Source organism: Passer domesticus, chromosome 4 (genome assembly GCF_036417665.1).
Source record: "Passer domesticus isolate bPasDom1 chromosome 4, bPasDom1.hap1, whole genome shotgun sequence".
NCBI lineage: Eukaryota > Metazoa > Chordata > Aves > Passeriformes > Passeridae > Passer > Passer domesticus.
The window spans coordinates 51,860,273-51,877,055 of record NC_087477.1 but is presented as its reverse complement, the minus strand read 5'-3'; the positions used below and the strand labels follow the sequence as shown (position 1 = coordinate 51,877,055).

The 16,783-nt window shown below is 38.4% G+C and overlaps 2 protein-coding genes across 5 annotated transcripts in view; one reads left to right on the top strand and one right to left on the bottom strand.

The window, feature by feature from the left end:
* DCTD (dCMP deaminase) overlaps positions 1–16,783 on the top strand; it is a 201,541-nt gene that overhangs the window by 64,225 nt on the left and 120,533 nt on the right. The window lies entirely within an intron of this gene.
* The window catches only part of WWC2 (WW and C2 domain containing 2), a 95,100-nt gene that overhangs the window by 14,827 nt on the left and 63,490 nt on the right, over positions 1–16,783 (bottom strand). For both annotated transcript variants that reach the window (XM_064417816.1, XM_064417817.1), the window contains exons 10-18: positions 14,575–14,664; positions 13,045–13,652; positions 9,492–9,615; positions 8,601–8,681; positions 8,431–8,517; positions 5,136–5,328; positions 3,394–3,564; positions 2,573–2,685; positions 1,394–1,592 (exon numbers count right to left, since the gene is read on the bottom strand). In XM_064417816.1, coding sequence (XP_064273886.1) covers positions 1,394–1,592; positions 2,573–2,685; positions 3,394–3,564; positions 5,136–5,328; positions 8,431–8,517; positions 8,601–8,681; positions 9,492–9,615; positions 13,045–13,652; positions 14,575–14,664 — 1,666 coding nt within the window. The remainder of the gene's footprint in view (positions 1–1,393; positions 1,593–2,572; positions 2,686–3,393; positions 3,565–5,135; positions 5,329–8,430; positions 8,518–8,600; positions 8,682–9,491; positions 9,616–13,044; positions 13,653–14,574; positions 14,665–16,783) is intronic.

Sequence of the window (16,783 nt, the reverse complement as noted above, 5' to 3'; positions counted from 1 at the left end):
CTGGAGTTGTCCCACATGTGCCAGAGGGAGCCTCAAGTGGCCCCATCCCTGTGGGTGGCACCGCCTGTGCTTACTTCCATGCTGCGTTCATCCTGGCTGCTAGGCCAGACCAAGCTCTGCAGCAGTGGAACATTCAATGTTACTGATGAGCAATGGGGCTTTTTCTTCAACTTGGGTAATTTAATGAGCTTCCTGGTTTTCACAGTGCAGGAGATAAATACAGTGACCTAAATAGCACAACAGCAACCCTGAGAGCATGTGTCATACAGAGATCCATGCTGTGTGTGGCTCTGCAGTGGAGACTGCTGTCTTTCACTCCTTGTCTGGGTCTCCCCAGCCCAGGCTTAGCAAAGCACTTGTGTGCGTGTCTAACCTTCACATGTCGTCCTTGCCATCTCCCCTTGCTGAGTTAGGGCTTTGATCTATATTTACTTGCTACCCAACAGACTGTCAGTCCTTTTAATACCACAGCCTTAGCTCATTTGGCATCTTGCCACATTAATTGGAAGTTAATTACAGTTTCCAGCAAGTCCACTGAGATGTTAAACTTTTGTATTGTCACCAAGTTGAAAGAACGAGATGTCAGTCTTCGTCTTTTTACTTCAGTTATTTTATAGAACTTGCAGGTTTAAAACATGCAACAGTGTTTTTATTAAGCTGCAGAAAGCTTCTAAAAATTTCATTTCTGAGAGTGTGCTACCATATCAGGGATATGTTTACTACGCATTTACTAAAAGTGCTTTCAGGAAAGTGGAATATAATTTAAAAAACAACAGTTACCAAGAACATGGAATTAGAATTTGCTTTATGCAGTGTGTGGGTACAACAGTACCCTCAATTGTCCAAAAGTATATACAGTTTTAATACACATTTTGGAATTTTCTGTTCATTTATCTTTTGTCCTTTTTTCTGCTAAGACAGTTCTTGTGTTTCACACCCAAAAATTAGGGAAAAAATTAGGAAATCCCTGAACTGGCTTAGAGATCTTGACCCTTGTCATGTGTTTTTCCCTGTCTAGCAGAAGAATCAGAAGAAAAAAAAATAAACAATGAAACAGATGTGCAGAAATATTTTAAATATGCACAAGCTGAAGCTACTGAACTACTCTTGTATTTTGAATGTCCTCCATATGCAACAAAAAAAATGAAGATAGAGAGTTTTGGTTAATTGTCCTGGACTTAGAAGTCCTGCTTAGCATGTCTGTCCAATGTCCTCTTCATAGTTCAGAAGTGACCACACCAATTTTGTTACACGTACATACTGACAAGTGCTACAGCAAAGGCCACATCAAATTGTAAATTCATAGATGCAGCAGACTTTTACATTAATTGCTCAGAAATACATTTTTTAACATACTAAGATAGTGCAGGAATGTGAATTTTAAGATATTCACCAGTGTTAGAACTACAGCAGCTTGCTGGCTTTCCTGGGCCTCATCACTGTTCTCTCTGTTCTTGTCTTCATCTTCATGCATTTCTGGTGCATCCATGAGTAACCCTATGTCATCATTAGAGTCACCTTCTACTTCCAGCTTAATGCCATCTTCCTCTTCATCCACAATGTCATCAGAGGCCTCTGCGAGCATCTCTAGCCTGTATGAACAGAAGTAGCCTAGGCTTATTATGAAACTGAAAAAGCTCAACAGAGAAAGGTACCAGAAATCCCAGACATCACTAATGTGTAAGGCGTGCATTTTCCTGACAGGGAAAACAACTATCATCCAATGTTTCCACTAAGTTCATGTGAAGGCCCATTTCATTGCTGCCTCCAGCAAAACCCAGCACTACTACAGTTCACCTTCAAGGTCATTGTGACAGCACTGCCCTATATTCAACAGCTGTAATGTTGATAATGTTGAAGGACTTTCGTTATGAGTTCATAAAGCAAAAAGCTACTCCCCCCTTCCCCCCAATAAAGCATGTATTTTCTTCTACACTGCAGCCAAGAAATTGCACAATAACAGAACTGAAATAGCAATTTAGCAAGAAATCTGTTCTTGGGAAAGCTCAAATTTTCTTCAAAAACAAGACCATCAATGGAAGCACACCCACACTGACTTTGTCAGACAGGAGCTCTCTTTTCAAATCTAACTGCTTGTCTGTTACAGTTAATGCAACTATAATATTTGATATTTTGCTACACTTCCAGTGGCTTCACAACCCAGGTGGTTTCACAGGAAGATGTACATGGAATGGAGGAGCATTGGCAGCAGGAGATCATAGAGGCAGTCAAGAGACTGGAATGTGAATTGACCATACAAGAGAACAAGACTTTACTCCAATTCCACTGGTGGTGAGGCACTGGAACAGGTTGTCCAGAGAAGCCATAGATGTTCTGTCCTTGGAAATTTTCAAGGCCAGGTTGGATGGGGTGTTTACCACCTGTTCTAGTGGAAGGTGTCCCTGCCCATGGCAGCAGTATTAGATTGGATGATCTTTAAAGATCCCTTCCAACCTATACCATTCTATGAATCTGTGATCTCCAAAAGTACAGCCCTTTTGTTTGTCTAAGAAGAGGAAGAATGAGCTGAATCATTCAGGCATGAACAGTGAGGGAGGAAAAGTGTCTTTACCAGTCTTCTTCAGTGGCCCTTTGCTCTTGTTCCTTCTCTTCATCTTCAGCCAGCTCTTGTTCTACTGCTTCCAGCTCAGCAGATGTCCTCTCCAGCAGAGCTGACACAGCATCCTGCTCACAAGGAAAAAAATGAAACCAGAGTCAAATGATACATAACCGGTAGGAAAATGACAACTCTTGCAAGAGCTGCATTACCCTACTGCTCCCTGATGTCAGCAGACACAATGACCCCCAGATCATGAGGAAAACGGGTTTGAATGGTCAGTGTACAGCACATTGAATGATTACTTTTATGCACAGTAAATTTCAATGAAAAACAATTGGTTTTAAAATGACAATGCAATCGCATATACTCCTGTCATCCTTCAATGTATTTTCTCATCTTCCCTCTCATACTGTTCTTAGGTGAAAAAGGTTGCTTTTCAAAGTTACATTTTCTATGCAATTCTCTTAAGAAGGGATTAAAGCAGAAAAGCTTATTTAACCAGAAGAGGTAGTATGTTTTGCATAAAGAGCATGTTCAGCGTGATGGCTTTGAGTATGCAGATTCAAATAGTTAATAAATAGCAATTTTCAATGTATGCATATGAAAATAAATGGCACACTTAAGGAAGCTCTTCAATAACATTCTTTCTAAAAAGAAACACAGCTGAAGGCCCTACTCACACAAAGTCACTCTAGACAAAAGTGCCTGCAAAACAGGGCCTTGGACCTTCAGGGGATGGCAGTTCACACATCCAAATACCTACAATGCAATGACACAATTGGAGTCTCTGGCTTTTTTCTTGCTATCACAGTAATAGCCAACTCATCACTCACCAAGTCCAGTGAGTCCAATGACTGTGATTGCTCGCTTAACAGAAAAACGTATTCATCATTTTGATCCTTGGGTTTTTTGCCAGGACTCTGCTTGCAAGGCAACAGGTTGTACCACAGAGTATAGGTCTCATCACAAAGTGATAAATCTGCCAGGCTGATCTGAGTCCCAGCCTGTACAAAATAAGAAAAGGGAAAAAATTATTTAAATTTGTTCAGTTTCCTACAAAACATTTCTACTGTACTCATCATGCAAAACAAGCAGCACAAATTTGACATGAACTTTGATTTCCTTTCTAACTGTACAGTTTTTTATTTCCCTCTACTTCCAGTTAAAGTAGACAAAGAGAAGTACATGGAAATGTCCTTCATATTGTCCATTCTGCCATCTCTTATTTCAGTATGCAGAAATGTCTCCCCACACCATACCACAGTATTGCACACTCCTGCTCTATTGCATTCAGTAATGAAAACCCGTGCAGCACCAGCTTCTGGGACAGCAAGTGCCACAGATTTTTCAACTATCCCACCACAAAAATCAGGCATATAATGGATGACCTTGCTTGCTCTAACCAGGGAAGAAGGAGATGAAAAGCCAGTAAAAGAGATTAAGAAAGCCTTTCATTTGGACAAACACTGGCATCCACTGAGTTGGTACTCTGGGAAAACTTCTGAAGTACTCATGTTTGGGCTGTGCCTTGGAGATTAAAATCCTTTGTTCTTTGGCAAAGCATATTATCTCCACAGCTACTGGGCTGCACACATAGCTCTTGCCAAGATTCTGGTCATGTTGTCCAGGGCATTCTGCTGGGGATGGTACTCCCAACTCTTTCATTTGATCTTTGGAATAACTCTTGTCTTCATTGGGTTTTTTTTGTTATTGTTGAGTCCTTTCTTCACCTTTGTATCATGCTGGAGGTTGCATTTTTGTTCTGCTGCCCTTCCCTTTCTACAGGGGAAAACTTTTACATACTGAAAAAGGCCAACACATTCCCCAGGAATTAAGTTAACTTCTACATTCTGAAAGCGAGGCTGTTTCACAGTAATTAGAGCCAATGAACCCCAGCAGATTCCAGCATCTCTTCAGTGTGTGGTAACTGCAAAAATCTCACTGTGCTAGTAAAATCCCTCTCATGGTGAAAAACTAGACTTGAGTTGTACCAGACCATGCAAAAGCAATTTGAAAGTAAATGAAGCATCACTGATTCAGTGATGACTACGATTAACAACAACATTTAAAGTGACAGCTTCCAATGGGCTGATCTATAAATGTCATGCTTTTTTATTTCAACAGATCATAAAGACCAAAAAGGTCTTTATCATATAATCTAAAATAATGTCCAAAATGTAATTTAGTTTGTTCTTTGTGACAAGTGGTGACAATGAGGGTTTGCTCTCATTTTTTACTGTGGCTCTTCTTCAGTTTTTTCTTTAAAACCTAGCATTGAAGTAATGTTGCATTGAAGTTTATAGGGGTTTTATAAAATGGCAAAGATGGAATATCAATCTGTAATTAAGGGGTTAACGTAGTCTTAGAATTATCAAAACACTTTCCATCCAGGATTAGATTCTGTACCAGGAGTTTCAGAGAAAGGCAGCATTCTAGGTACTATAGCAACAACTAAGTTATGCTTCAGTCGTTGTCTCCAAGTGCTGTGGAATTTTAGCAGCCTTGACCATCAAAATAAGAGGGGACACTATAAACAAATGCATGCCAAAAAAGCACCAGAAATAAAACCACATACCAAGCATTCTTCCCGCCGACTTCTACTGACAGCACAAACATCTACTCTCAGTGTCTTCTGTAGCAGTGCTACTTGAGAAATGGCTACTCTGAATATCTCGTTGAATAAAATGGTTTCCATGGCAGGATGAACTTTAGTGCGGAACAGACAGCTGATATCAGTGGAGGATGGAAGGACTGCTACTCTGATATACCTGCCAGAAACAAAACAACATCTTTTTACCTCTGTTTAAACTGGCACTTGCTGGTGATGCATGACAGAAGTTCACCCCATCAACTTAAGGACTGTATAGCAACTAAATGGAACAGTAACTTATCAGTGGAATGGAAATGAGGTGAAAAAGATGAGTGAGGAACTCCTCCTGTCCCTTGCTGAAACATTTCCCATGAAGGCATTTTGTGCCTGGTAAGGTAGTAGTAGCAAGAGAGGTAGCAGTTTCTGACTCTGTCCAAGTTTAGTACTGTAAACAATGAAGATCATGTCACAGGTGGGAGGAAACATGTTCTTAATGTTAATTTTAAAAAATGAGAAGAACTGGGGTGGATGTAAAAATTAAATTCTTAGACTAATGCAAGCAGCACTGAAAAGCAGTGATGTCTTTTTATCTTTTAAGGAAACAGATCAAACAAAATTTCCAAAGAAAGCAGGAAACTAAGGAAAGCAAAGAATAAAATAGCTATGGCCATAGCTGCTTAAGATCAATTCATAACATATTAAGTGAAACTTGGAAGAATGCATCTTGCAAACCTGAATTGAAGCACAGATTGTAACTCGAAATTGTTACAAGGCTGCATTCATTTCATATACCCAGTAGGAATGGATATTATGTGGTTAAAATTGTACTAACTAACTTGCAGGTCTCACTTTAGCAGCAGCTTGACACAGTACAGACATTTTTAATGCAATTTGTATGTGCTATTTACCTATTGCACAGTTTTTCATACACATGAATAAGCATAGTAATAGTTTTACATCTTTTCTTTGCCTATGTATTAGTTTGTTTCTGGTACTGGCTTTAAATATAATGGCATTCACTGGAGAATAGAATGCAATGAAGCTGGATAAAGCAATGAGAAAGAGTTTTTTCCAGAATTACTTACATTGACCCACTCTTTCTCTCAAAATTTATAGCACTACTACTACATTTTCTGACTTCATGAAGAGTTTTGTTAATTTTATTAAAGACTTAATTTCACATTAGTTAAATCAAAAGAAATTAGGTCTGTGAGAAACACGATTTCTTTACTTAAATTTGGGCATAGTCTTTATTTTCCAATTATGCCAAACTTCTTGGAATAAAGAGCAAAATCTAGGTTGTTTGGTTCACATCTATAGTTTGGATAGCAGGTATGCACCATTTTGACATGCCAGTCCTGAGGTGAAGTGGCAGCATATTGTAACTCCAGTAATGCTGCTGCTGTATTCCTGTAACTGTAGGTGAGCAATTGTCAGTCTACAGAAAACAGCTATTTTAATAGACTGAGCAATAAAAAACATTTATAAAAGATGTAGGAATAGAAGATAAAGTGTACCAAAGGTATGTTTAAAAGGTGGTTCATTAAAACGTTCTTTTAATAGCTGTTTGCCAATTTATTGGCATCAGGCCAAATGAAGGGTAAACAAAGAAGTGAAAGAAATTGTTCTCTGACTTTGTTGTACAGGAGTAATTACTTTCATTTTAATTAATAAACTTAAAGAGTAAATGGATGAATCAGATTTCACTGTGACAAACCTATGACTTCTCAGCTGATGAAGAAGTGATCCTGACACAGTAACTCTTCAACTGTGCTCTACCTGGACTAAAAGTGAGCAGTTTTTACAGCATCAGTAACACCTCATATCAAATCTATTCTTCCATGTGTAAAGGTTCACTAAAGTACTGATTTATCCAACTGATGGTCTAGGAAATGCAGCTATAATGTAGCATCTTTTTCCAGACCCTATTTTTATTATTGTATGTATGTGTACAGATTATACATATATGCACACAAGTGCAAGTGACAGAAAAAATGCTATTTGCAAGGTCCTGCCTTTACCCTTCCCCTTCTTCCTCCTTGTTTTGTGTAGATTTAATTTTATCCAATCTCTTTTAGCAGCAGCAGGTCAGAACTACTTGACTATTAATTACAACTTCACACTTTAATTCCTGAAAAAATGCCTGCTCTGACCTAGCTTTATGTTACTGAACATCTTTTTGCCATTCTACATTACCTACTTTTCCTCTCACCTGTGTCAATTTATTCTTCTATACTTTTTCTGTTTTTTTGTGCTAAATGTTAGTGGACTTGGAAGGCCAGTAGAGGAAAGAGTAGTCCAGGGAAGGAAGGACAGTAGTAGAACAACCATTTGTTATTAACAAAAACAAACAGAAAAATCCAGCAAGCACCCAGGCCTCTATCCTTAATGCATCCTTTCCATATCCAGCGGCTTCCTATTTATCTGCCAATCAAATTTAAGGCAATGGGATACAAAGGGAAACGAACCAGCAAGAAAACTAATTTTTTCAAGGATTGATTATATCCTACTCCAATCTTATTAAGCTTTTCAACAGTTTAAGGTAATCTTACAGTCTCAAACACTTGCTCAAGTACAAGTGTCCCCAAGGCAACATGTAGATGAGAATTTTGGATTAGAAACTCAGTGGTAACATATTCAGGATTTTCTGTTCATTTTCTACATACAATTTAAACTGTAATTTTCTTTTAGACTTTGCATGTCCATTTTAGACTTTGTTGGTCCAATCTGACTCAAGAACTAATTCTTAACAGACCTCCAAGCTCTCGTAATTAGGGATGATTTATCTCAATGTGACTCTGCTTGTCCACTTGCAATTTATTAAATTACCCCTTTCCTTTAAAAGCTCACTTAAAAGACAAATACTGCTTTAAATATCATTTTACAACAAAAAGACACATAAATGTATGATGACATTCTAAGCTGAAAGGATGCCAAAGTATCAAAAGAAAGGTTTTAGTAAATACAGCATAGCTATTTTGCACTCACAAAGCTGGAATGTTTAGAAGCAGTAGATAAAACACCGTTTTAAAATCATTATTTACTCCAGTTTAGTGGAATATGCAAATTTCCTGATAACATCTTATTCTTGCTGCATTGCTGGAATATGCAAATACTAAATACTACATATTACATAAATACTACAATGCTAAATACTACAACAGTTTGAAAAGTTTTGTGCTCTTAAGCCATAAATCAACCAGTTCCTTTAGAGAATTTTTAGAATTTATTATTATACTCTTATATTTCAACACTACTTCTCAGTGATTGTTCGACTTACACCTTAGAGCCAAGGGGGACAGGAAATGCTGGAAGGTTTCTAAGCCGTACTATGATTATCACAAAACTGGAATTGCTGTGGTCATATCTGTTAAAGAAAGGACAACACAAGGGAAGTTTACTATTCACATTTCTGGATCAAGAGAAATATTCCCTTGGCTGATCACTCACCTGAGTCCTATTTGTACCTGAGCAGGCTCTAGAGTTGTTGCATCATCTTCACTATATACAGTGTCCTCAGTTTCATTTGGTCTAGGAAAACCAGGCAAATACTCAAATTTAGTTAGCTTTCAGCAATTATTAAGATATGCATACACAGAACATATATCCATTCTCCTAAACATGCTGTTTCAATTACAGCACGCACTCCAAACAAGAATTTCAGAGCCTACACAACAGCAGTGCTTGTTTTAGGGACTGTTGTTGCTGGAATAGTTCGACAACTGCAGCAATGACTCAGAAAGGCCTGAGGCTGATTACTGAAGATTACAGGCAATACTATATAAACTAGTATGAAGAATCCTATAGAAGTTGTCTAGTCAAAAAATAACAGCAAATATGTTTCTTATATCCTGATCACTGCAGAGACCATTAAGCCTCAACCTAGATTATTTTAACACCAACATTACAACAGAGTTTTTTCATGTCTTTTCTATAACCTCTTTTAAAAATAAAAACAATCCAAAAAATGGATATGCAATCTTAAAATTCCTTAGCAAAACAAGAAGTAAAAACAGTAACCCTGAGTATTGTCAATAGAGTCACATGGCAGAACCTGCATAGTTTAAATCAAACTTTTCTCTTGGGAAAGCTTCTAGCAAGAAAAAAACCCCAAGATTATAAAGAAGTATATTAATGCTATTCAACCAAGTTATACAAGCACAAAAAATAACCCTCAGATCAGACTTCATGGTTTGGCAAATATGCCTTCCTTTCATCTGAAAATACAAATTATTTCTAAAAAAGGCAGGGCTGGTTAACAACTTCTGCAGGTACTGTGTAACTGATCATAGATATATTTAAAATTTTGGTGGAAAGACTTGCATGATTTCTCAAACCTACTGTTTCACAGAAGCTTCATATACACCACTATCTCCAGCTACAGACTCATCAGACACAGCAGCAGATACACAAGCTGTTTTCTCCTCAAGCAGATGACCAGCTGTTCTTCTTGGTAAATCACCACCTACAAAAAGGAAAAAGAATGAAAACTAGTCCAAGAGATTAATAGTCAGAAAGAGAGATGAGCATAGCTTAGGAAGTTGTCACGTTGGAAGCGGTGACCCTTAGCTGAGTATCACAGAGTAGTTTTGTTCCATATCATTAAACATTCTGAGCCTGTACTGCTGTTGCTACATATTCTGGCTACAGATATAACCAGACTGATGAACTTGAAAATGTACTATTATTTCTTCCCAGAGACACAGACTCCTATGATCACCCTTATGCACTGAGCTAGTTATTATCCTTCATTATCAGTCCTCATTTCCCTGATCTTTAAACCAGTATTTGCCATGTTCGCATTCAGCACTGTGCTAACACTGCAGGTACATGCCAAGTGCTTGCCTACTGTTTATTAAATATTCAAAAGTCAGACAGACATCCTCTCCCCAGTGATATAACTGCTAGAAATAAAATCCTCTCTGGTTTACTATCATCAAAAACTTTCTCTGCTACAGGCTCTCAATAACTACTTAGCTTTAATCTTCAACTTGCATTCATATGCGAGTGTCATGCCACGAAGCCACATTCTGCAGCACAGCAAGCTGAGGGTCTATGCAGTCCTTTTATCTGCCAGGGGGTGAGGATATTGGTATGCATTATCATCCCCATCTGAATCATGACTTTACATCCTGTTAAGATGTTAAAATTTAAGGCTTTAGATTAGATGATTGATTGCTGCATTTGTGCTTTTATTTATGGCAGTAGGAATGCTTTTTCCTTGATGATGAAGTGCTCTTTCCCTTCCCCCTCACCATGTGAGGGGTGAAGGTGATGACATGATTTATTGATTACCCTTAGGAATTACCACAGCAGCCTGAATTGACTTTGACAATGACAGAGACTGACTGTGGAAGAACTACAAGATATTCCAACTTAGTTTCTGACAGCAGGGACATGTGCAGAGGAGCAAATATCTCTATGGTTCATCTGTACAGAAAAGTCAGAGACAGCCAGAGAAGCAGGTGAATACTGCATCTAGAGAGCCAATGCAGATTACATGACACTGGGAGCTGTACTACCTTTGAGTCTTTGTCTATGCCCAAGTTAAGATTCAGCTGTATTCAGATTTGTAGTCCTGTAAAAACCTAAGTGTGTGGGCTGAAATTTTCAATGCAGGTTTAGTGCCTCTGGTTGAGTTTATTCAAACCTTCCCATTCAGCATCACAGCAGTTTCAAGGATGAAACTGGAGCAGAAACACTGAACAAACCCCAGATCTGTGTCTCACTGTTAATTACTGAAGTCTCACCATGAGGCCCATTTTACTGTGGAAACCAGAGGTATTGAAGTGTAATTAGTTAATACCTGGCTATTCAAAATTCAAATACTTGTTTTGGCAGCCTTAATACAAGTTTAAAGACAAACTGTATTATACACATGGTGCTACATGAGGAAATACCAGCATGAAGAATCACAGAATGAATTTACATTTTAAAACCATAACTACTTATATAGACTTAAAAGGCAAGCTGACAATACCCAGAATAAGAGGTCCTCAAAAAGTAAAAAAATGTTAGAGTACCACACAGTAACTTTGTAAATAATGATCTATAGAAATAAATTTTCTAAAAAAAATCTGATTTCACATAGCCCAAAGTGTTCCCAAATTCCAAGTCATTTTGAATTCAGTTCTCCGAGTATGTGAGCTGCAACCAGATTGCAAAGACAGACTGAAAATGATTGTTAATTTGGAAAGGATATGCTGCTGAAATACAGGCAGGAAAATTAATTATTGTTTCAATCTTTTATAATATGGCTCTAAAGTAAAATAACTACTATGCTACACTATCCTGAAAAGACAAGCACAAAAAGACCCACTCCCCCCAAATTCCCTTTTCCTGCTTTTTCAACTTTGCATTTTACAGGCTCAAACCACCAGGACATCGGTCAATTCCTTGTTTTCTTTCTGCACAGTGAAACACAGTGGGGCCTCCCAGCTTGTACTAAGCACACCATACTTTTCTCTTCTGATGCCACATTGCTCTGGCCACCATTGAAATTACCACAGTACTGCAGTAAGCTAATCTAATTAGACAACAGATACTACAACAGCTCCTTGAGAGAATTTTTAAAAAAGCAAATTTCTCATTAAAATATATAAACTATTTGAATATGACAAGGTACTTTTATTAAAAATTGAAAAACTCCAAGCATAAGGTTTCTAACTTGGTAACAAATCTGGACAATGCTCAAGAGCTAGGCCATGTTTATTCCCTAAAACACCAAACTGCTTAGTTAGCTGCTTCCCTACCAGCTCAGAAATACAGTTGGAAATGCCAGGTACTGACCAGGTTTCAAATAGGGCTGCCAGTGCTCAGCACTACTGGAAATCTGTCTCACTCAGTTCTTCCTTGAGAAAACAGAGTGCAACATAAACATGAATGGTTTGCAACATACTTGAAGACAATGACACAGAATGACACTAGAGAAGAATAAATGTGCAGAGAGAGCACAACATACTGTCAGCCCGAACACAAGGCAGCAAAGCGAGCACTCTAAGACTGAGCACGAGGCATCTTGACAGCTGGGATTTTTGAAACCTTCCGAAGGTTTTGACAACATAAGATGATTAAGCATGCTGTATGGCTTTTGATACAGACCAGAAGTAGAATTCATCACACCTAATTTAGCCACCTCAAAGTTAAAGCTAACTAGTCACTAAGGATACCTTGATAACTTAAGTCATTCATCCCTTCTTCCTTAAAGGGAAGTATGCTTTAGGACAAGATGTCTCATTCTTTTGGAAGTTACCTACACAATGCAAGGGGAACCTAGACTCACTTAGGAACTCTATTCTAACTTGGATAAAAAGCTAAAAGCTGTGAAATTCACATTAAAAATGGGGAAACTCTCACTGTAACTTAGATGGCATGTAGTCACCTGTCTTTCATAATTCAAAATGAACTGCAGATATTTCGGTGACAGCAGGCTCAAATAATTAGATACACATAACACATAATTTACAGTCCAAAAGTCTTTTTTACTGAGAATGTCAGTGTGTAACTTACTCTTCAATGAGAAACAAAGTCTCTGATTTCAAATTACCAAAAAACCAGCAGAGAGTATTTGCTCTATATCCATACAACCTGATAAAACCTAGGAACACCATGCATAATCCATGCTTTCAAAGTCCAGCTTCAGGTTTTTGTGTTATTGTTTTCGCGACAGATTGCAATACATGAACTTACTTTCTAAAATAGCTGTTGAAAAATGTGAACAGAATCAGGGTGATTGCAGGCCAAAACTAGAAGTTAGGTAACATCCTTCAGAATATGCAAGTGCATGCTGATCAAGATAATCTTCAGTTACACAAGGTGCCTCCTCATTTCAAGAGCCAGCTGTTAATTTTCATGTTGCACATACATTTGACATTAGATTTTTTGTTTTAATTACCTGAACTTCCTTCGTGTAGAGAAGGCAGAGGCTGCCTAACATTTAGATCTTTATCATCTGTAGGAGTCCGAGATCCTGCTCTGGCTTCAGAGTCCGATAATATTTGGTTCTCGCAGAAGCTAATGCCTGCAAAATCACCTGAAAGGTCAGAGTCTTCGAAGTCTGTAGTGAGGTGATGCAGAGGGGAATTTTGAGCTGACACTGAAAATGCAGCTTCTAAAACCAAAGGGGAGCCTGGGGGGGACAAGGAGGAGAGTGAGGATCTGGAAGACAGCGATGTCACAGATTTAGGAGGTTCAGTCAATTTGGGATGGTCTGCAGCTGAAGGAGAGTCACTGTAACCGAGTCTCCCATGGGAACTGACTACTTCATTTTCATGAATAGTAGTGATGGGTCCCGAAGGAATGTAACCAGTTTTTTCTTGCAATATGAAATCAAGTTTGTACTGATAGTCCAAATCTGTAATTGGATCGCCTTGGTTATAGTAGAGATCCATGGAGCTGAGCGAGTTTAGTGAGCCTCTACTGGATGTGTTCAGAGATCCCCGGCTGGATGCCAGGGATCCCAAACTGCTCCCTGAAGACACAGATAACGTACTAGCTGAGAGGCTGCAAAGAAAGCACAAACACATGCTGATGTTACTAAACTAAACCAGCACAAAACACAACAATGATAGGGAAGCTTGACTGAAACTGCCTTGTAACAGATTACAACCAAAAGCTGCTTGAGACATTATGTTTTTAAGCACCTATACCTGGTTTAGCTCAGTATTCCCAACCTGCACACTACCAGGGCAATTTACCCAGCCTTTGGCCACCTGCCTAAACCCCTTTTCTTCTGGAGAAGGCTGCAGATTTGACAAACTGGTCTGGCAGTAACAGCAACCTTCTCAGCTGTTACATCCCATTGGAAACCTGCTCTACTCTGATGTGGGTCTCAATGTGGTCAATGTGAAAGCACAGGGATTCCCAGGATGGAGCTTATGACAGCACAGGAGTGTTGCCACCTCCAGAGCAATTCATGCAGCCTATCGTATGCCCAAGCACCTGGGAAAGATGCCAGATAGACAACTTCTAGCAGAACTGCTTCCCATCTGCATGACAACATGCACTCCACATGCACAGAAAAAATCCAACTATGTAAATTATGGCAAAGCTGTAACATGCAATCTTGTCCTGTTAATAACAGGAGATAGGAAGTCCTGCTGGGCCAGAGAAACTTGAGTGTCACTGCCTTGGTTCTGGAGGATTGCTGGGAAAAAATGTCAGGAAAAATAATTCAAACAGGCCCTTCTAAACACTTAAAATACATTTACTGAACAATAACAGAACCATCAACTTAGAAAATTTGCTGAAATTATAAAAGTACACCATGTTTGCATGGTGACTAAACGCTTGAAGCTATTACATTTGCATTTTCTTACTTTAATATATTTTGCTGAGCTTCCAGCTAAGAGATAAAGCTAAGAATGAAGTTGGGACATCCAGGTCTACTACAAAACAGGTTTTACATCATGCAGCACAGTCTCACCTCCTAAGCTGTGAATGCAAATAAGTAGTTAACTTTGTAGTTTCTTCAAGTTTCTGTACCAACTCTTTTCTTCTCTCCTCCAATTTTAATCTGCAAAAATATGCACATATTAGTTCAGGAAAGCATTACAGAATAGCTAGAACATTTTATGGATGAAAAAGAAACAAAGTGAAGATCCCTCATTTTTTTATCAGGTTGCCAGTGACTAAAATCCAAAATACTGTGTTAGCTCTCGGTCTGATCATAAAACTCCAACTGCTTCAGCAGAGTGACTTTACCTGCAGAATACCAAGCACTGTAACAAACCTGCTGAGTGTACAAGCAAGCACAGGGTTGGGACATTCACACTGTACCAAGGGAAACACGCACCCAATAAAAGAGTAACAAATGAGCACTGGGAAAATAGCTGCAACTTCAGGATAATAAGATCTGCACTCATACAGTTTTTAAAAACCATACTGAAGACTCCCTCCTCACTTAATATAGTTCCAGGGGAAAAAAACCAAACAACCAACAAAACTAGGAAAACCAAAAGAACACCAATACCAGTAACACCAGTATTAGTTTTGATAATTTGAAATTTAAAATCAAAGCACTCCTTTTAATTTCATAATCTTTATATAGAGATAAAGCACAGCAAATCAAAGCAGCATTCAGTGAAAGGTTCTGAGATTACAGACCATATTTAGGAGTCCTTGATAAAGATTTCTACATTCCCAGCAGCTTTGTCAGCACCTCAGAGCCACACAGCATTGCAATGCTCATCATCAAGTTCACTTTTATGAGAAAGCAGGATTTATTGCCTCCTGCTTTGTTATCTAGAACAGCTCTAAAGCCACAAAATGGGGAACTCTCCTATTCCTCTTGGCTAGGAGAAATGATTCACTAATCTTTAGAGTGATTTTTTCCCACTCTTTTAATTCCCTTTTATCACTCCATTTACACTAAATAAATTGCTTTCTTTCAGTGGATTCAGCTAAAATCCTCCTGTAGTTGTGGATTACTGTATTCTCCTCTAGGCCTTGCTCAGTCAACTGATACATCGCAAGTTGTCCAGCAACTAATCTGAGAAACAAGAAACATCAACCATTGCTTTCTTACACAAAGTGAATTAACTGAGTTAGATACTCAAGAGTGCTCAGAATTCACTCTCTTTGAACATCAGATACCAGCAAAAAGACATTAAGTCCCTGATTCAGCAAAGCATGAAAAGCACTTGCTTACACCCATGCTCATTCAGCGAGCAAATCTGGGTTATGCAAAGGTGAATAAGTTACCCCGAGGTCAGCCAGGGTGTGACTTCCACTCCACTGCCCATGCCACATGTGCTCTCACACTGCAGTGATGTGTTCATCTGCCAATACCTGCTAAGGCTGTTAAAAGCATACACAGTATTTCATTCTTCGCTCAGGAAGACATACACACAGGTTTCCATACCAAGAGTTATGTTCATCTATAGTGTCAGACACTCTTTCCAATAATTTTCCTATTTGTTGATTTTATTTTTCTGTCTTATTTTAAAGCCTAATCTATCCCGCTTTTCCCAAGCAAGAGTGCTCTTCACTAGCTCTTTTGTGGCTTTTCAGTAGTGAACTGTGACTTTTTTTCTCAAGGAAGAGGGATAAAAATGCTCTGTGTTCAACTACTAATGGTAAAAGACAATAAAAAAAAGCTTAGGAATTTCTCTGACTGAAGTCCTCAAAAGACACACCTACAGCCACCTCAAGAGACACTGAATAGCAACTGAATTTGTACTACTGAACTAAAAGGTTGCATTGGTTTTTGCCTCAAAAGCACAATTAAGTTTTTTTCTGTTACTGTCTTAAGGAGGTTGATAAACATAATTTATTCCTTACAATTTAGCAGCTGAAAAAAATTTCTTTTCTGGAAGTAATTTGATCTAGTAGTAATTAAATACAATTGTTAACACTTGCAGGCTAATGTCAGAAAGATGCTAGTCACAAATCACAAACACAAGCCAAGTGATGAATCATTTGTGGAAGTTTGAGGAAATGCAGGAAGTAATTTTATATCTCACAACAAACTGAGATTCAGAGAAAGTTTTTTTCATTCTACATCCAGCCAAATGGAAAAGAAACCCAACAACTCCACCTCCAAAACTGTCAGACAATGAACCTTCCCTCTTTATAGCACAAGCAGGAACTATAATATCCAAAAACCCTTGTGAAACACCTAAACAACCACTGTG